Source organism: Brachyistius frenatus, unplaced genomic scaffold, assembly GCF_029030835.1.
Source record: "Brachyistius frenatus isolate BFR_SWC_R1_liver_20210118 unplaced genomic scaffold, ASM2903083v1 Contig_20, whole genome shotgun sequence".
Classification (NCBI taxonomy): Eukaryota; Metazoa; Chordata; class Actinopteri; family Embiotocidae; genus Brachyistius; species Brachyistius frenatus.
The window spans coordinates 1,162,490-1,182,162 of record NW_027210619.1 but is presented as its reverse complement, the minus strand read 5'-3'; the positions used below and the strand labels follow the sequence as shown (position 1 = coordinate 1,182,162).

Genomic DNA, 19,673 nt, shown 5'->3' with positions numbered 1-19,673 from the left:
AGTGTGCAGGAGTAGATTTTCTGCAATAATTGTATCTCATACTAATGCTACTGCACGATTATTATTCTTTAATTATTATCATTTTACTACATATATTTTACAGCTATGATTACTTGTTGTCTTTGTGGTTTAATATCTTAATATGAAAAAAAAACTAGCAGCAACTGGCAAGGCTACATAAATTATAAATATATTATTTTCAGTAAAAAGCCCTATGTAGATTATAAAATTATTTTTGTTGCTTTGCATCTTTTTGCCCTCTGTTGACGTTTAGACAGACTTTATTCATTGGGCAGTTTGCGCTCAAATCTCTTGATTTTTGTTTGGTTCTCTAGTTTAATTTGCTCCCCCTCTCATTTGCCAATCAAACTGATGTGCATTGCAAGCTTCAATGCGAGTGTTCTTGCCATACTTTGTGAATCAGTTATAAAACTGCTTTTCATCACATTTTATTTAAAACAATTTAAAGATATTTACCTCAATAGGACAAAGAAGAGAACCAGGAGGGATACATTTCTTTTGTCTTTCTTTTGACCTTGAACTTGTATGTTGTCAGTGATTTAATTGACTGTTTGGTCAGTATATTCACACCCATATTGTGTTCCTGTCCTCACGGACATGCAGCAGATCTATCTGTTGAGGACATCACAAATAAGCAGGTAGAGTTTACTGATAAGGAAATGTAGTGCTGTACTGTAAATCAAACAGGACTTCTGCTTTTGCACCCAGTATAACAACTGGTTTCCAAATTACTTATCATGTTTTATTGTTATAATTAAATTCATATTCAAAACATTTGTCATTCACCATTTTCATCATATTGTGTTAATTCTAATTTCCTTCAATAGTTCCTTTTGGCTCAATCTGAATCTGTCACTGAAGTGAAACTGAGCGTAAACTGTTTTTATGTCAAACATTTTACTCAAATACAATTTAAATATTCCTATTAATCTGGAATATCATTACTATGACATTAAAATAATAATATTTTCAGAAAAACGATTTACTTTTACACTCTATTTACATATAATTCATCAAACAGGATCATAAAGATGCAACCATATAGGCTAGCAATGTCTATATTTATATTGGTGTCTAAAGTCTACAAGTTAACTTCTCCTTTTATGTCTCCTCTTGAGGACTTGCTTGATCTCTGAGTTCAGCTGTCCCCAAACTGTCAGTGAGAGCAGGCAGAAGTCCCGGAGATTTGTCACTGAAAAGTAGAGAAACAATTATCTGTGTTGCATCCTCGGCTCATACAAAAAAACACATTTTTCATATGCTTTATAAGTCTCACCTCTCTCCATCTTTCTCTGCCTGTAAAGTCAGAGAAGAACATTAGCTTGAATCTTTTGAATGAGCATTGATTCAGTCAAGCGACTTCCACCGAACTGCGAGTTTTTACCTTCGACTTCGTTGATGTGTTGCCAACAACTTTTCTGGGTACCCCGAGAGTCTCAAAAGAATGGCTCCGCACTCTGATGGCTCTCTAATGGCACAAATGCAGGACCAAAAAAAAAAAAAAAAGTGAAAATATTAAACTCAAACATCAGACAGTCTCTGAAAGATCCCAACACTCACCTTGAAGTTTTCAATAAACCCCCCGCTGCCTTCAGGTGCTCCCCGCGCACCTTCAGAGGTAGGGACAGCAGCCAGTGACGGATCCCCCATCATACACTGGGAGCGGGTGGAGAGTTCAGCATGCAAGCTCTCCAGGAGCGATGAACGAGTACGGAGCTTCATAAGAGAGGGAGAAAATGAACAGAGGAGAGAGCAAAATCAGAGAACAAGCTTAGATATTTACTAATGAAGAGCATTAATAAATAGTGTTTCTCCCTGTACCTGCAGTCTGCTGAACTGCTCGGCCTTGTAACACGAAATCTCTGCATTGATGAGTTTGGACAAAAGGAATTCTCTCAGCTGGGAGCGCTACAAGACAAGACACCAATATTAGAATCTCACTAATTCATTGTAAGACTTCAGGTTTGCATTGTGGGGACTTGCAGAGAGGGTTTACATGCAGAACTGGTGGAATGAAAGCAAAGTTAACTGAGCTGATTAAAGGAAGGCATATGAGAACAGGCAAAGACGTTGAATAGAGCAAGGCAGACGTAACACCAGACATAGACTGAAAGGCTCATTAGTCAACAGGCTTTTGCAACAGACGTTTCGACTTTTGTAGGAAAAACAAAGGTGATACTGGTAACATGAGTTCTGTTTACAGGTCCGAGTAAGTCATGACAGTGTGAAAGTGAACCAGAAAAATATCAGGACTCTAAAACTAGGACAGCTAAGTGGAATTCAGGTGTCATTAGCTGTACTCATTATTTATGCGTGTCTATAGCTAATTACATATTAGAGGGGACTAAAATGACATGTGGTGTTCCCCAAGGTTCAAATCTGGGGCCTCTTCTTTTCAACATCTTCATGCTTCCAATGGCTCAGATTATGGAAAACAACAAAGTGTGTTTTCATAATTATGCAGACGACACACATTTACATAACTATATGGCCAGGGGACTATAATCCCATACAAGGGCTGGATAAATACATTGAACAAATCAACAACTGGATGTGCCAGTATTTTCTTCAGTTAAACAAAGATACAACAGAAGTAATTGTTTTTGGTGCCAAAGGAAGAATGATTGAAAGTCAGTGCTCATCTTCAATTATTGATGTTAAAAACTGCAAACCAAGCCAGAAATATAGGTATAGTCATGGATTCAGACCTCAATCTGAACAGCTTTATTAAGACAATTACAAAATCAGCCTACTATCACCTGAAGAATATATCAAGGATTAGAGGATTTATGCCACGGCACTGTAACTTTTAGCCTATTTTTTTTTTTAGCTTGCTTAATGTTTTAATCACTGTTCTTAATTGTTTTAAATGTCCTTCTCTTTTGCCTTATGTTTTGATGCTTTTAATGGTTTTATGTGAAGCACTTTGTTGTTGAAATGTGCTGTACAAATAAACTCGCCTTGCCTTGATTTTACCGTAATGTGTGTGTGTGTGTGTGTGTGTGTGTGTGTGTGTGTGTGTGTGTGTGTGTGTGTGTGTGTGTGTGTGTGTGTGTGTGTGTGTGTGTGTGTGTGTGTGTGTGTGTGTGTGCGCGCGTGTGTATGTGTGTGTGTGGGGGGGGGGATGAGTATTAATGACTGAAAGACAACAAAACAAGAAGCTAAATAGAAAATATGAACAGCTGCTGCTGTTACAAACATATTGTTTCTTACATCTGTGAAGACAGGAGGATCTGGGTGGACTGGACCAAAGGGAGGAACATCCTCTCTGGCTGTGACAGACACCTGTAAATAGGAAAAAAGAATATTAGAGCTAGATATAACAGATATATCTGTATCCGTCTATATGTCTGCAGATAAATCCAAAAGAAATTGCTGTACACAAATGCTCCAAAATGTTTGGGGTCATTAAGAACCACTCGCCATTGTGTAGTTTTTTCAACTAAGCACATGGACATGTTCATACTTCAACTGAAAATGTCCTACAGAATGCATATATTGATCAAAATACATGATTGTTTTATAGAGTACCCTACAAAAATACATTAACAGTCAAATGAAATTGATGTTTGAACATTTCAGTTTATGTATGAAAATATGTAGCCTATATTGCATATGAAATTAAAGCTAAAGCCAGTCTCTACTTTTGTCTCATTGCCCCGAGAAGCAAGAACATCACTGTATGTTTATGTGGTTGGAACAATCAATATCAGTATCAACCTCAAAAATCCACTCATTAGGACCCAGAAAAAAAATGCATGCATTTTAGTGTACTATGTGTTTAAATCAGTAAGATATGTCAGTCACTCCACTTTCAGTCAACTGAAGCTGTTTTTCAGTCACCTGGTACACAGCTCCATCTGTCTGCTCCTCCTCCTTCTGAATCCTCCGGACCACCAGAAAACAGTGCAGGAAGTGAGACTTGATGACATCAGACAGAAAAGGGGTTTGGCCCTCCTGGTAGACCAATGCTACAATGTCGTTACCAATGTGTCTTTTTCTTTGTAACTGGTGATGAGGAGAAACAGAAATGATAGTCAATGCCTGTTCGAGAAACTTTTGCTATCAAGAGAAATGAACTTGCAGAATCACCGGTGGGGTGATGCAGTTATCTGACCTGCTGTGGATCGCCCTCTGTGTACGGCAATTTGGTTGCAACATGGAACATGATTTGTCTCCCATGAAAGGAAGTGAAGACTGCCTCACTTCCTGTCTGGCCATGACACACATCCAGTCCTCCTCTGAAGCTGAGAAATAGGTAGCGAGGAGAAAAAAATCATGTGTCTTTTTCACATTTCTTGTGTCATTTCTCCGGCTGAACGACATCCGTGTGCTTTACCCTGTGAATCCTTGCAGCCCAATCGTCTCTCCCAGAATAGAAAGAAACTCTTTAAACTCCTGGCTCTCCTCGTTGTTGGTCAGTATGTCCTCCTCAGTGAACTACAGAGAGATGGATGGTGTCTGAGAAGCAGTATAGCTATGATATTTTAGCTTTTTTTATGAAAATGCACTGTTGAGTAAACCATCAGTTCTTACCTGCCCGTCCTTTTGGTACAATACACCAAACTTGAAATTGGGAGACACTCTGTGTTCATCAAATGTGGTGATGAGTTCTGGAGCCTGATGGATGAAAAATAGAGGGTTGAAGTGGATAGACACCCCCCCCCCCAAAAAAACAACAACATTTTGACATGTCACAGAAGGACATTCAAAGGTGTAAAAATAAAACAAAAGAGTCCTGGTATTGAACATGCTGAGTCATCATCATGCTACATGGTGGGAGACCACTGAGCCACAATAACACCTGTGATATTCCTGCTGTGGTATTTCAAAATTATGTGCTGAATGTTTTTTTGTTATTTCAGAGCCTTACCTTGAGGTAGCTGACCACATCAAACTTTGAGACAGTCACTCTGTCACAGAGCATCTAGAAAATATGAGGAAATTCATAAACCCATCTTACTTTGCCAGTGTACAGATTTGAGGTACTTGAGTATTTCTTTCTAATCCTACTTTAAACTTCCCCTGATTTTCAAGGGGAAATAAAGTTATTTTTTTCCCACTGCATTTTAGACACATACTGAATCGTGACTAATTGCCTTACAAATCGACATTTAAGAAATAGAAATAGAAATAAACAGGATAAAAACAGACAGAAGGACTGATTAAAAAATCTGATGCATTGCTAGAAATCAAGCAAACCAACAGTATATAAAGTAATAAATCTTAGCTCCACTTTGACCAGCTTCAAGCATAAAAATGCTTCATACATGTTAATGCATTAACAAGAATGATACAATAATATAAAAAAGTATGTGACATTCTGACCAATCACCACAATGAGTATTTTTTACTTGTGATACCCAAAGTACCTTTGCTGATGATACTTCTGTATTTAGTTGTATCAGAGTATTTATACCTTTGCTAATTCTACAGCAGTTGGGATGCTGGGGAAGAGCGACATAGAGAAAACTCCATGCAGAGAGCACTCCTTCATCCTGTGAGACACAATAACACAATAATCCTTTTCTGGGATGCCATAACAGTTAACTACACACGGATGCATTAAAAAAGATGTAAAGATCCCCTTCAGACATGCTTTAAAACATATAAATATACTTTGCATTTAACATGCTTTGAATAATAATCTGTTATGTTTTACCTATTGAAATTTCTTAAAATTAACTCCACTATTTCAACATTATTAAATAATCCCGAATGAGCAAAGGGTTTAAATTTCTAAAATTTAAGTTGACTTCAATTTTCTCTTACTTTACTGACAAAATGTCTCTAAATGTATGAGCACTAAAATTTTCAAGTTATCTCATTGTTTATGTTGCATATTGAAATAGTACTTCTTGATAAAAATCCTGCTCATATACCTGTACGTCTAAAACTTAGCTTTCATGTGAGTACAGAGAAAATTTCCCCCTTCAGCAGATGAATATTAACACAATCTTCTCACCCTTCTCTTACAGAAAAAAACACATGAGTTTCCCATGTTTTCAACATGGTACAAATGTGACCACATGTGATGACACATGTTTAAACACATGTGGAAAGGTTTTCATATGGGAATGGAGGAGGGCTTTAAGGGTAAGCCCATTGCTCTTGCAAAGGCTTTTGGCTATATTGCAGCGTATAAAATACAAAAGCTGTCTACTAATAGGCCAAAATACCAACCTCAGTATCACCCGTAGTTTATTCTCCTCGTCCTCCAAACACACAGAGAGAACCAGTGGGCCCAAAGATGGATCCACTGCAGTGAATGAGTGGTGGTACTGAAGGAAAAACATAAACAATACATAAATAACAGTCCAGGAAGGATAACATATTCCTTCAGAATTAAAATGAAGCCCACTTACTTTTGAGCGAAAGAACTCGTGGTAGATTTTGGCCTCACTGTCTCTCTCCATGATGTCGTAGCTCTCCAGATCAAGGCCATAGTGGGAAGAGGTGGGACTCACATCTATGAGCCTCTCCAGAGGGGGGTCTATCCAGTAGCCTCCCAGTTTTGAAGGAAGGATGAGTGGAAGTTCTCCACCTATGGTCAAAAGCTGCGACTAAAATAGACACAAAGGAGCATCTGATAATGATTGTTTGGGAGAAAACATCTTATGGCAATCATGGAAAGGTCAGTGTCAATACACATGTGGGACCTGCATATAGAGCCAGGGCTGTGATTTTTTTTTGTTATTGTGCTGAAGACTAACCTTCAGAGGCAGAGGAAATTCACACCGCTGCTCATCGATCCTGCTGCCCTGATGGACAAGAGTGTTGATGGTAACAAACCTCTGCTGCTCAGACATCACTGGATACACACACTGCATAAGATCAATCACATCTTAACTCACCTGCAGCTTCTCAATGATTTCAAAGAACTCTGTGTCCTGAAATAAAAGAGAAAATAAAACATGCAGCAAGGGTCAGACAGCAACGCAATCAGAGAGAAAGGGAAGGAGAAACACAGGGCGGAAGAGGAACAAGACAAACGTTTCTCAGAAATGCAGGAGATGAACATTCATTAAATATATTTGTTTAGAATTAAAGGGAGACGGTGCACGCTGAGCATTATAATGATATCACCCTCTGGTTGCTACTGGAGGAGATGAAATGCTTGCTCTCACTGCCAGGAGAGTCCAGGATGTCAAGTATGTGGTTCTCTGCAGATTCAGGTCTGTAACAACAGGTAGATTCACTCAACAATCTGTCACTGCTCTTAAAATGCCTGAAAATTAAGCTGAAATATTCACTGCATTAAAAAGAAACACTAAAGCCTCACCTCGTCTCATCCCCACATGTGAGTCTGTCCACACTATAAACAAGGAAGTGAGAACTACTCAGAGAAGAAAAACACTCTTCTTAAACAGACGAGTTTACTTAAATCTAACAAGGGTGTCCTTTATTCAGAATATGCAGCCACTCAATTTACTTTTTATGGAGACTGTCAGTCCTGATTTGAGACTTAACAGTGTCGTCACTCACCTGCCATAGGTGCCAAAAGTGAAACTTCTCTTTCTGGAGAAGGACATGTCATTCCTCTGTTCTCTCTCCATGGCTTTGGTGTCACTGTGAATATTTGTACATGCCAGTTTGGTAGCGAGTCAATCAGGGCTGGCTAAGGTTGAATTAATTCACTCTATCATTCTGTCACTCCTCCTCCTCTCTGCCCCCTGCCTCTCCCTCATTTAAGCTTCCCTTTCCTCCCTCTGTCCTGCTGTCAGCCAGACAGGCAGCATTAACCCTCTCATGGTCACAGGTGCAGCAGCATCAGCCACAAACCGTAAAATGGACACGGTTAGGCTGCTTCATGCTGCTTCGTCCCATCGATCCTTGAAACACTTGTGGCGGTTTCGCAGACCGACTGAGCTTAAAGATAGACTTGTAAATAAATAAAGAAATGTGTGAGACATTTTTCTCCCGGACCTGTTACCCTTTGAGTCAGTAAAAATCATCAATTATTGACAGCACACAGTGAGGGTGAGGAGATAGACAGCAGGAGAGGGTGAAGTAGAGAGAGAGGGAGAAAGGGAAGTAAGGTGGAGAGGAAGGGAAAATTAAGCAAAGAGAAAGAGATAGACCCAGAAAGCAGGTGTGCACATTTAAATGGCTTCAAATGATACGAATGACATGATTTCTATTACTTGTTTATCTTGATTAGATCATGTTTGTATAGTTGCTGAAATAAGAATACAGGCCGTGTTTATCAATTCACTGAAAGTGCAATTTTGGTCTTATGGTTAAAAGTAAAATACACAGTAAAAAAAACACATGTGTTCATCATACTGTATGTGGCAGCGGTACTAATACAAGTATGTGGGAATACTTCCAGAAAAGTGAAAGTACTTGTTGTGCAGAAAAATGTCCTCCACCTATTTTGTTTTATGATATTTTACGATACAATAATATGTAAGCAGGATGCTGCTGTACTTGCTTGAAGTGGGACTAGTATTTTTAGATCAACTTTATATTTACACACAGTTTAGTCCTGTAGTTTCCAACCTACAACCCACCAAGATGATTAATTTGATAGGAAAGTTGAGAAGATTCTCAGTTATCAAGGTCATGTTCAATCTAAGTTTTATACAAAGGAAACTGGACTCTCTTGAGTTTCTTGAGTGACGTTTCACTTCTTATCTGAAAGGCTTGAATTGAAGAGGCTTTTTGGATGAAAGATGAAACTCAGATAAATAGGAAAGAAGAAAAAAAGCATTCAAATTTTGGGGCATTTCTTAAATCTTTGCATTTTTTTAAGAAACTTTTTCATTTGCAAACGGCCTTATACAAAAAGTGAGTTGTTATTTTTTAACTGGAGGGATGGCTCGATATTATCATTTACCAATACAATGCGATCTATCAATACACAGGCCAGTTGGCTGATATTTCAGAAGTTGGTGCCATAGATGTCACATAAAGGATCAATGAGTCAGACAGACAAGAGTAACAGTCAACATAAACAACCCCTCTTGCCCCCTGCACTCTCTCTGCTATCAGTGGATGCGTTTAAATATAGACGGATGAAATGTGGCTTCCCCCCTAAATGAAATTTCTGTTTGGTGGAACTAGTAGCAACTCATGTCAACAACAGTTCACAAGAAGAACAACTGCATAACAATGCATGATATATTTTTCATTGTAAAGTTTGTAATGCAATTTTTTTTTTTCTGAACAGCATAAGGTAAATGTAGTGCAATAAAAGAATAAAAAAAAAAAGTGCCTAAAAATTGTATTTAAGCACAGCAATTATAACTAAATGTAATTTGCATCAACGCTTTTCTCAAAATATTTTCAAGGTAAAGTTAAGTTGATTGAGAGTAGACTGCTTGGATCTTAAATGTCTGCAGTACAGAGACAGAGACGCACACCTTCTGAGACATGTTTTGGGTTTATTCTTTAATACTGTGAAGTATATTATTGAACATAATGAATAATATATTGGAAGTAATTTATATAATTTAGAAATAGGTTGTTGTTTTTGATAAGATATCACACCACTTTTTTCACAATCTCTTTCTTTCTTCCTTTTGCAGATTTATTGGATGACATTTCACATGTTATGTTGCTTATTATTATCTATTATGCTCATGTTTAGTTTCCATTAAGTCCTGTCCCTCTTCATTGGCTTGGAAGCTTTTTGTTTTTACCAGTTTCACACTGTCATTTCAACAGCAAACATTAAAGGGTTTTTACAAAATTACCATTTTCATTTTAATTTGAAATTGTATTGGTTTCTGCATAACAACACCATAGGAAATGTAAGTATATTTAAGAGTGAACAGTGGAATTGCCTGATCAAACTTGAATTATCACAAGGCTATAATGTTTAATCTTGTTATGCAAAATTATAATGTTGTCCGATTAAAATCGTGTTGATTTTAACAACAAACAAAAACAACAATAACTGATCTATTTGGCAAAGAGTGTAAATGTAAGTAGTCTAGAAATTTGTTTACATTCCACCACAGTGAATTATATTTTAGATTAGATTAGATTTTACTTTATTAATCCCACAGTGGGGAAATTTACTAATGTAAATTTTTTGTTATTGTGTGCACCTTTTTTTTTTCTATGCTGCTGTCCCCACTGTGGGATTAATAAAGTCTTAAATATAGTCTAAATCAAAATCCTTTTGTATAACTTTAAACTATGATCATGCCTAATGAAAATGTATTTCACTTGAAATGTCACTTTTCTGCCAATAACAGTCCATCTTCTTACTGAACGTCTCTAATAAAGAGATGTTTGTGTCTGTCTTCTTTACAATTGGTTACTTATTTACAGAAAACAAATTCAAAAATTTCAAATGCCTTTCTATCCTTTACTTCACGTTAGTCTACTTTAGTGGGCAGGACAACAGCCTGTAAGACGCCAGATGAGTGGCTACTAAAAACGCCACTCAAATTGTATTGCGCTCTCATTGGTCACAATGCAAAAACCAACACCGATAGCCCCGCCTCCTCCCTTTGCAGCAGAGAACCCCGCGGAAGTTGGTTTGTGGAGTGTTGACGGGATGTTATGAATTTATGAACAAATAGTGTGAAACACGAAGCCACTTTGCTGTATTTTTTTTTTCCCAGACCGTTTGGCATCCCGTTGCAGAAACAGAAGGACGGGTAAGCTCTTGGTTTGGAAGGAATTACATGACACACGCTTTAATGCAAAGAAAAAGTCGAAGTTAGCTAGCTAGCTGGCTAGCATCGATAATTAGCCACCGACGTTTAGCGTTAATTGTCAACAAAGCGTACAGTCTCCTGCTTTCTAAAACGTTTTCGCCACGATAACGTCTACCTAATATCATCGATTCATTCATTTTCATCGTAATGTTATTCGGTGATTTTTGCTCTGTTACTTAAACCTGCATTGTTCGGCTAGCGTTGTTTACGGTGTTAATTTGAAGACTCTAAAAGGTACTTATTCATGACGTCATTTATCTATCGCGGTTTTACTTTTTTTTTTCCACGTGAGGCAAATGTTTGTATAAAGTGTGACTATTTAGCGACATGTAGAGATCCCAGCGAAAGAATGAGTGCTGCGATAACTAAGTGGAGCCATCCCGTCTTGTAGTAAGAGTCTTGTAGCGAGTCACTCATTATTACTTTTATTGTTGTGGAACTTCACGTGTTGTTGTTGTTGTTGTTGTTGTTGTTACTACTACTACCTGTCCCGCCCGCAGTTGGTCGGAGCAACATGTTGGAGTGCGGTATGCTGACGCGGGATAGAAAGACTCTTCGGAGACACTCAGCGGTTCTGTGCGACGACCTGGTGGTGGATGAGCTGTTCATTCAGTCACTGCAGGCAGACGCCATCCTCACCGGGAACATGGCAGAGAAGATCATGGTATGTTTAACCTAATAAACAAGCCTATCAACGATCAGTCAGCAAAGGTTTCAGCTGACTTTTCACAGATTTGTAGCTTTGACCTGTTACAGACTTTAACAAACTGGTTAAGAAGGCCGGCTCCATCATTGGCTGCAATCTGGACAGCCTGGAAAAGGTGGTGGAGAGGAGGACGCTGAGGAAACTATTATCCACATTGGATAATCCTGACCAGCCTCTCCACCACCTGCTGCAGGGACAGAGGAGCACTTTCTCCAAAAGATTCCTCCAGCTCCGCTGTCACAAGGACAGATACAGGAGATCGTTCCTGCCCACTGCAATAAGACTGTACAATAACTCACCTCTGGCCAAATCCATCACACAACAATAACACCGTTGTCTGTTGTCTGTTTTTCTTGGTTGTTTAAATATATATATAAAAAAACTTGTTTTTATTGTTTAGTTAGTTTTAATTTAATTATTCTATTTTATTTTATTGTATATACTGTGCATTTTTATATTTAATATTTTTTACTGTTATTTTATTTATTTCCTGTATCTATAAATGCTGCTGTAGCGAAAAAAATTCCCCTTGGGGATTAATAAAGTAACTATCTATCTATCTATCTATCTATCTATCTATCTATCTATCTATCTATCTATGTAGAGCTTCACTGTCAGGTACACCTGCTTAAATTGCTGTCAGCAACTGTTGGTTTGCTTGTCAGCAACTTTGGTAAAGGGTATGGTCAAGTTGTTTTGGGCTATGGTTTACACCTGTGTTTCCCAACCTAGTTTTGACAAACATTTATGATTGACACCTGATTTGGTACCTGTAAACTAAGAGTGTCTGGTTGAATGAATGCTGTTTAATTGTTCAGACCCATCTTTGTAACACTCAACTGTAGAGAGTCAGCAGTGGGCAATGACTGAAGAGAAAACTTTCATGATAGTAGAGATAGAGATATAGAGATATAAACATATGTCATTTAGATGTTTTTTTTCAATCTGGAATAATGTAATATCATGGTATGGAATTAGTATTGTATTTTCCTGTTTTTAAAAGCTGCATTACAGTAAAGTGATATAATTTTCTTAACACACCAGATTATTCTTGCTGTTCTATTATTTGCTTTTCCTCACTTCATTATATCTGCATTAATGATGATTATTTATCAAAAATCTCCGTGTAAATATTTTGTTAAAGCACTTGTGGTCATCCTTGCAACATTATCTCAACATCATGATCGAGGTTTTTAGACAGAAATATCAAGACATTTGACTTTGTCCACACTTGGACCACAATGGATGTGAAAATAGTAAACCAAATATAATATAATATGAAATCTTTTTAGTGGTCTTTAGTGTTCTGATCATATCTCCTCTACTCTAGGCAGCGCAAACATCTCGTGCACGCAGCTGGGAATTGCTACTTCTCCTACCAAAGCGAGGACCCAACGCCTTTCGCAGCTTCTGCTCAGCTCTCCAAGTAACTGAGCAGCAGCACCTGTGCGACCTGCTCACACAATCACCAGAGAACGATGGCAGAGAGACGCATGTGGATGTGAGTGTGCACCTCGTTGTGCATCAGAACACAACACGCACAGCACAAAGCTACAATATGCACAGCCGATTGTTTTCAGACTTGCAGTTCTTAGACTGTTTTCTGCTCGTATATTATTCAGGCAGAGGAAGAGGCAGAGGGACAGGCAGGGCGACCAATGGAGAGAACAGAAAAGAAGAGAGAGGTGAGAAGAACGCATATAATCCTCAACTATGAAAACTGCAGGCATTGGCACCGTTTACAGTTTTCGTAAGATTGTACAAAAGCCAATATCAGGAAAGCTTTTTATCACTGAATGTCTTTTAAGGTGCTTTCATAACTGGTAGCTCAATTACACATGCTCACAGTTTAAAGAAACATGTTTTAATAATAGTAAATTTCAGTGATGTGGTCTTTGCAGACATCTTCAGTAGACAGAGAGGAAAAGAGCGAGAGGACCAGCAACTCATCATTCCCAGTCCAAGCCTCAGATAGATGCTGGGCCTCAGAGTCATCAGTCAGAGAGGAGGACAGGAACAAACAGAGACAGAGGACAAAGAAAAGAGGAAGAGATGAGCACACAGTTGTGAGAATCACAAAATTCATACATCTCATATCATGCATCCAGATGAACTGCAGAGGTAGTCACACAGCAGGCAGGAGATTCCCTTAAATTTAGGACTTATGATGTCATATTCCCACAACAAACAACAACAGCTGCTGCTACAGTAAAGAACAGCATCCTTCTTTATCTGTCTAGTGTGGTCTCTGTTTAGCAACGGATGTTTTGTCTCGAATGATTTGTGTATTAATTTTTTATTTTCAGAGGTTTGTGAACTCTTCTCTACCATTTCCAACTCAGGAGGAAATTGCAACAAAGAGAGTGAGGACACATGGTGAGTGGTGCTGCAGTGTGACCTGTGAGCATTCAGGTTAAAATAGGTGTCTCTGTGTCCAATGTTGTCGTCAGTATTTGTTGCCTTGGAGACATGAGGCGGTGTCCAGACAAAAGGGTTTATAAACTGTCCAGTTTCAAGATTGGTAACTGAATATACTTTTACACAAATACATTTTGAAGCCAACAGCCACTTTATGAGTTTAGTCTGTTTATTATTTGAATTGTTATATGACCTTATCACTGAGAAGTGTAGGAGGTTTGTTGCTCTAGTATGAAGCTACTGCCTGTACCTGCAAGCACCACGCCCCAAGAGTGACTCATTCACAGAATTGTAGTACAAAGTTTGCTGCCATACCAGTGTTCACAGAAGCATTCAGTGATGTGAGAACTTTCTATAAGCAATGTAATTTTTTTTTTTTTTTTTTTTTTTTTTTTTTAATCTAGCAGAGATTACCATTGTGTGTTTGTCTGTGTCTGCTGTAGAGTCCATGGAGTTCAGTCTTGATGCAGACAGTCCCATCAACACTCCTGTTCTCCCATGCACTCCTGACTTTTACGTCTCTCACTGCAAGCAGGTAAATTACCTCCCTTCACCATTTTAACTCTGTTATACTTTACCTTTGGCCCCTTAAGAACTCAGTGTCACACCACCTATTTGGATATGAATACGTACAGAGCACAAAATGTTGTGATATAGTTTACATTTTTAAAAGTAATTAAAGATCTGTGTGATATATTTTGGACTCATTGATACACCTTCTTCATCCCCACCTCCCACCCACCCCTTCAGTCTTACAGAATGAATTCATCCCCTCGTGGCTTTGCTTTGGTGATCAGTAATGTGACCTTTGACTCTTGTGCTGCCCCTGACCTTGACCCCAGGAAGGGAGGTGAGGTGGATGATGAGGTCCTCAGGAAGGTTTTTACAGAGCTGGACTACATAGTTTCCACCCACAGAGACCTTACTGCTCAGGTGAGACACACACAGACACCTGAATATGTGGTTACAGGATGTTATTTAGTTGATAAACTTAAATAATAAAAGAGCAGCTAAATATGAACCTGAGCGAACAGTCAGAAAGTTACTTGTTGTCACTGTTCATTTAAATACTTCTATTTAAGACCTGGTGTAGAAAAGGTGCTTTAAGGTACAGTTTGTTTAGCCCAGTTTCTCTGCTCTACTGCTGTCGGAGGAAGGTGGCAATGTTTTCACAAAGCAAACACAGTTCACTTTTAACTATTTTATCTCTTTCTGAGAAAATCAGACTGGATTTTTTTGTTTAGTCTTTGAAACGGCACGTGCTGGAGGTAAGACTTTGACTTTTCTTATATGTATTGACCACACTTCTTTATTCTTTGTGCAGAACATGAGGGCATGCATTAAGACTTTTTGCAATCGGACAGAGCACCGGACAGTGGACAGCTGTGTGGTGTGTCTACTCTCCCATGGAGTAGAGGGGGCCATATATGGTACGGACGGACAACTCCTGCCGGTGAGTTTGTCTGATAGTTGACGGAGTTCATGTATATTATAAGAGGCAACTTTGTTCAGACTTTTAACATCTATCACTTGGTCGATTACAGCTGGAATGGGTGTTCGAGGCCTTTGATAATGCACACTGTCCGCTGCTACAAAACAAACCAAAGATGTTTTTCATCCAGGCCTGCAGAGGAGGTAAGACTTTGTAATCAGGAGAGATTGTTGGGCAGAAAAATGACACACTAGACATGGTTTAGGGACTACACAGATCCAAGCATGTTTTACCCGAGTTAAACGTTTCTGACACATTCTGCTACATTATGAAACACAAGAGGAGAAACAGGCGCGAGCTTGTCCTTCCACGTGGCCAGATGTTGTCTGCTGTCACTGCTCTGACCACTGGGAGTGTCACTGTGGGAGGCAGTTTCAAAGCTGCTCAGTCCCAGATGTTGTGGATTGAGCCAAAAAATATTGTCACGTGTCCATATTCTGCGCAAGACTTGGACAATATATAATACAAATGCAGTACAATAAACCTGAAATAAATCTGTCACTTAATGAACTCCCAAAAATGATTCTGGCCCCGTGATCGAAGTTATAATCTGGCTACAGATCTGATAATGACAAATCCTCAGCGCCCTCAGGAGCAAACCGAATTGCTTCACAAACCCCTCTCTCCACCACAGACCCACCGCAAGGTTGCTGCTGAAAGGCTTTTAGAGCCACTGCCTCTGCAAACAGCTTCAGTGAAAACCAATGTTTGTTTATTTCCCGTGTTTAGGGTTACATCGGTTTTGAAAATCCTGTAAAAATGTCTCAATTGAAAATTTGTGTTATGGAAGTAATAATAAGAAATAATAACAAAAATGGCCAGGCTGAAATAACAAGACTTTTTGGGTGTTTTGGTATGTAGAAGATGGGGACTTTCTTTCAACTAAGATAAATATATGTTATGGAAGTTTGCCTGTACACATAAAATCAGTGTATATAAATATGGTCCTTATATGATGGTTACAGAATTAGTTTTTTGTATATTAGAGAGTTGCAGAAAATAAAGAGCACTTAAGTTGAGTCCGAGACATGTTTAACTCACAGCTGTTTCGGGGCAGTGAACACTACATATCTGGCCGTGCACAGAGACGTCTCTGGCCACCAGTAAATGCAGCATAGCGCACACTATTCAAACAAAAATTAGTTTGAAAAGAGAGAAATAAGGCATTTTAATGTAAGATTTTCCTCAGCTGAAAGTTGAAACCGAGTAATTTTATCTACCTGGCTGGGTCGACCAATTAAAACCTTTGTATGGGAAACACTGAGACAGACAACTGAAAAATACTGCAGAAATACTTTGTTTAGACTTGCCGTAATAGGCCAGACTCATTTAAACCGAAGACAAGTCTGGGACAATAGAAAAATTGTGTCAAGACCAAGACTGAGCTGAACTACTTCTGCTGTTGTATCGCACTAAATATTAAAAAGAACTGTTAGAAGTTGGGGAATAAATTGAAATATTTTGTCCTCCAGATGAGATGGACTGTGGAGTGGAGCAGACAGACGGGCCCGTGAGGACCTGCTCACCAAGCTGTGAACAGCGGGATGCTGGGAGGGAAGGGCAGGGGGATGCAGACTCCAGACAGAGAGGGGACATGGGGACACCCAGGATTAAACTGCCCCAGCGGTCGGACATGATATGCGGCTTTGCATCTCTCAAAGGTCAGAGAATTTGTAAGTTTGTCCAATTTGCTATTCTGGGGTGGATTTATTCATGAAATGTGCAACCGTATTCATTAACTGAAATTTAAAAGCTCTTAAAAAACAGTAATCTGAGGGGAAATTAATGAGGCTCTAGTGGTGGGCAAAAATGGACCTTTAATTTAATTTTGTATTCTCTAAAAGTTGTGATATGTTATTAATATCGAATGTTAAATAGATATTACTTGCTGTCCAAGTCCTGGATTTTATGTTTATTCTGTTGTGCAAATAGAAATGTCTACTCTGGAGAAATATTTGCTCAAGAGTGTTTACAAAATAATTGTTCTATTAAGTGTTAGAAAGGTAAATACGACAATTATCTGTGATATTGTGCTCATTCCATCTTGCGAAGAGTCTCAATGAAAGAGCACCTGCATGTGGTCACAACAAAGACCCAGTCATTGTCTTCATACTTGTGATACTGATATTGATATCGCACAGTATTACTAGACAGCACTTGAGCTCTGCTTCCTTGTCATCTTCATGTGTTAAGCCTTTATTGTTTGGTCTCTTCCTCCTCAAGGCACTGCAGCCATGCGAAACACCAAGAGAGGATCCTGGTTCATCCAGGAGATCAACACAGCACTCCGCCTGCACGCCAGAGACACACACCTGGCAGACATCCTGGTGCAGGTGACCACATTTGTCACTTCATGGACTGAAATCACAGTATGAAATGTGCCTCTTTATGCGGCTGTACTCTTTTCATCTTTATTTCTCCGTTACCAGGTGAACAGTCGTATCAAGGAGAGGGAGGGTTACGCCCCGGGCACCGCCCACCATCGCTGCAAAGAGATGTCGGAGTTCACCAGCTCGTTGTGCAAAGACCTCTACCTTTTCCCCAAGTACCAGCCCCAGTATTGACCACGCAAATGTGCACACTCGGATGTACGCGCGCACACACACACACACACACACACACACACACACACACACACACACACACACACACACACACACACACACACACACACACACACACACACACACACACACACACACACACACACAGATCATTCCGTGTGTTGAAACTTCTCAGCAAGGGCAACGCAACTTTTCATCCCACGCCAATTACTGCCACACACTCGCACATTCCCCTCGATTACAACTTCACATCCAAACAGGATTTATCCATTCAAACCCACAGACATGCAGCCGCGCATACGCTCACAGAAATCTTGAAAAAGAAAAAGGAGCAAGCATTTGTTAATCTACGTGTTCTCAGAAATGGGCAACGTATTAGCATACAACATACTCGTGTATCTGTGTCTGTGTCTATGCCAGTTAGAGGGTTTAGATGTTAATCCTTTTCAGTCAAACTGCACAGCTACTGTCCCTTTTTTTTAAATTTTTTTAAAATTTTTTTTTTTTAATGTATTTTGTACAAAGATCTATTTTTGTGGCTTTATTTTGTACCAAATGGTTTTTATAAGAAGTTTTAAAACCCATTCTTTTATTTGTACATAATGTTTGTTGTACATATAGACCATTTCTTGTTTGTAGTATAGTCACAGGCAGGGGGCAGCGCAGCAGAGACAAATGAAATTCATATCTACTATAGTAGAACTTTAGTGGCACTTAAAATGGCACTTACTGATGGCACTTTGTAGGTTGCTTTCTTGAAGAAATTGTATTTTCTTGATTCCCGTTCTGGGTTTTGTACCCTCATGGTTGAAATCTTTGGATAAAAGCGTCAGCTAAATGAAATGTAATGTAATATCTCCCTTCCATCAATATTATTCATTCCCCTTGTGGGTGAACATGATCTTTGCTCTGAAGACTGCAGATGGCAATAGGTAGTAGACAGCTATGTTTATGATGTAATAGGTTTTTAAATTCTCAAAGTCAATTTTTCCTCATATTTTGCCATATGAAGAGGAAAAACACCTCAAGGGCAGCTTCAAAACTAAATCTGGACTTGTTTTTTTTTAACCTTAAATGTTATGACTCCACCCACTGATATCCAGTAAATTTGACCTGTCCCTGTCAGGGTGGTGGGCTTTAGTGTGGTGCTACTTGTGGGGTCACTCACCTACAATTTGAACTCTTACCTTTCTGCTAACGCTGACTCCAGTGTTGCAGATTTAGTTTGTCTCTTTATCGTATTTTACTGTGCATAAGTTTAAAAGATGTCTTCCATGAACAATATGCAGCTTCTTCCAGCAGACTGTGCCACGTGAGGATGATGTCTTGGATACATTTACGACCATGTTGGTGCTTTCACAGTATATTGAATTGCTTTGGCACCCCTTTTGAAAGACATTTATTTCTCAAGGCTGTGAGCATTGACGGTTCCCAGAAAAGTCCAGACCAGGAAAAGTGTATAAAGTTACAACAGTGTTGTCGGAAGGAAAACAGAATGTGTGGTGGAAACGGTATTGCAAATATGCTTTTAAAAGATGCTGTGCGTGAGCTGGTTATGGGAGAGTTTACCCTGGTCTGGAGCTTATTATGTTTCAGTTTTTATAATTAAGAAACATCCTTTTCATGAGGAGAGTTGAAGTGGTGTTGAAGCTTTTCTGCGGGGGGGGGGGGGAGAGGTGGGGGGGGCGCTGGGAGAGATTTCATTTCTGTCAACACCAATAATTGCCAAATGTTCTATACAATAAACAGGCCATGGGTTGGAAACAAGACCAATTTTACTTTTCTTTCCCCCCCCCTCA

The 19,673-nt window shown here is 39.1% G+C and overlaps 2 protein-coding genes across 5 annotated transcripts; one reads left to right on the top strand and one right to left on the bottom strand.

Moving 5' to 3' along the window:
• Nucleotides 1–752: 752 nt before the first annotated feature.
• On the bottom strand, nt 753–7,577 carry rap1gapl (RAP1 GTPase activating protein-like). The gene is made up of 19 exons (XM_069695514.1): nt 7,507–7,577; nt 7,304–7,336; nt 7,108–7,198; nt 6,876–6,911; nt 6,735–6,782; nt 6,387–6,584; nt 6,205–6,302; nt 5,441–5,519; nt 4,895–4,948; nt 4,558–4,641; nt 4,361–4,461; nt 4,139–4,268; nt 3,865–4,029; nt 3,235–3,306; nt 1,843–1,929; nt 1,582–1,737; nt 1,406–1,489; nt 1,298–1,317; nt 753–1,213 (listed from the first exon to the last, which is right to left on the bottom strand). The coding sequence occupies exons 1-19, from the start codon at nt 7,575–7,577 to the stop codon at nt 1,123–1,125; spliced, it is 1,698 nt and encodes a 565-aa protein (XP_069551615.1). The 3' UTR covers nt 753–1,122.
• A 2,921-nt stretch (nt 7,578–10,498) lies between these two features.
• Nucleotides 10,499–19,534, top strand: casp2 (caspase 2, apoptosis-related cysteine peptidase). Of its 4 annotated transcripts, none has more exons than XM_069695690.1 (13): nt 10,499–10,634; nt 11,195–11,358; nt 12,731–12,901; nt 13,023–13,085; nt 13,302–13,466; nt 13,707–13,776; nt 14,262–14,353; nt 14,569–14,751; nt 15,143–15,271; nt 15,363–15,453; nt 16,783–16,971; nt 17,534–17,643; nt 17,740–19,534. In XM_069695690.1, exons 2-13 carry the CDS (start codon nt 11,209–11,211, stop codon nt 17,872–17,874), a joined length of 1,548 nt encoding a protein of 515 aa, XP_069551791.1. In that variant the 5' UTR covers nt 10,499–10,634; nt 11,195–11,208; the 3' UTR covers nt 17,875–19,534. The 4 variants fall into 4 exon arrangements, with proteins under 4 accessions (XP_069551791.1, XP_069551790.1, XP_069551792.1 ...); XM_069695689.1 differs by having other exon boundaries at nt 16,783–16,983; XM_069695691.1 differs by lacking the exon at nt 13,302–13,466 and having other exon boundaries at nt 16,783–16,983.
• Nucleotides 19,535–19,673: the final 139 nt, after the last annotated feature.

Bases quoted from the DNA above. Each gene is read 5' to 3' on its own strand.
- casp2 (XM_069695689.1), top strand. From the start codon at position 11,209: ATGTTGGAGTGCGGTATGCTGACGCGGGATAGAAAGACTCTTCGGAGA. The intron at 12,902-13,022 runs GTGAGTGTGCAC...TATATTATTCAG, and splicing joins GCAGAGAGACGCATGTGGAT to GCAGAGGAAGAGGCAGAGGG. The intron at 13,777-14,261 runs GTGAGTGGTGCT...TGTCTGCTGTAG, and splicing joins AAAGAGAGTGAGGACACATG to AGTCCATGGAGTTCAGTCTT.
- rap1gapl (XM_069695514.1), bottom strand. From the start codon at position 7,577: ATGGAGAGAGAACAGAGGAATGACATGTCCTTCTCCAGAAAGAGAAGT. The intron at 6,783-6,875 runs GTGAGTTAAGAT...CTTGTCCATCAG, and splicing joins AAATCATTGAGAAGCTGCAG to GGCAGCAGGATCGATGAGCA. The intron at 4,642-4,894 runs GTAAGGCTCTGA...TTCATCCATCAG, and splicing joins ATGTGGTCAGCTACCTCAAG to GCTCCAGAACTCATCACCAC.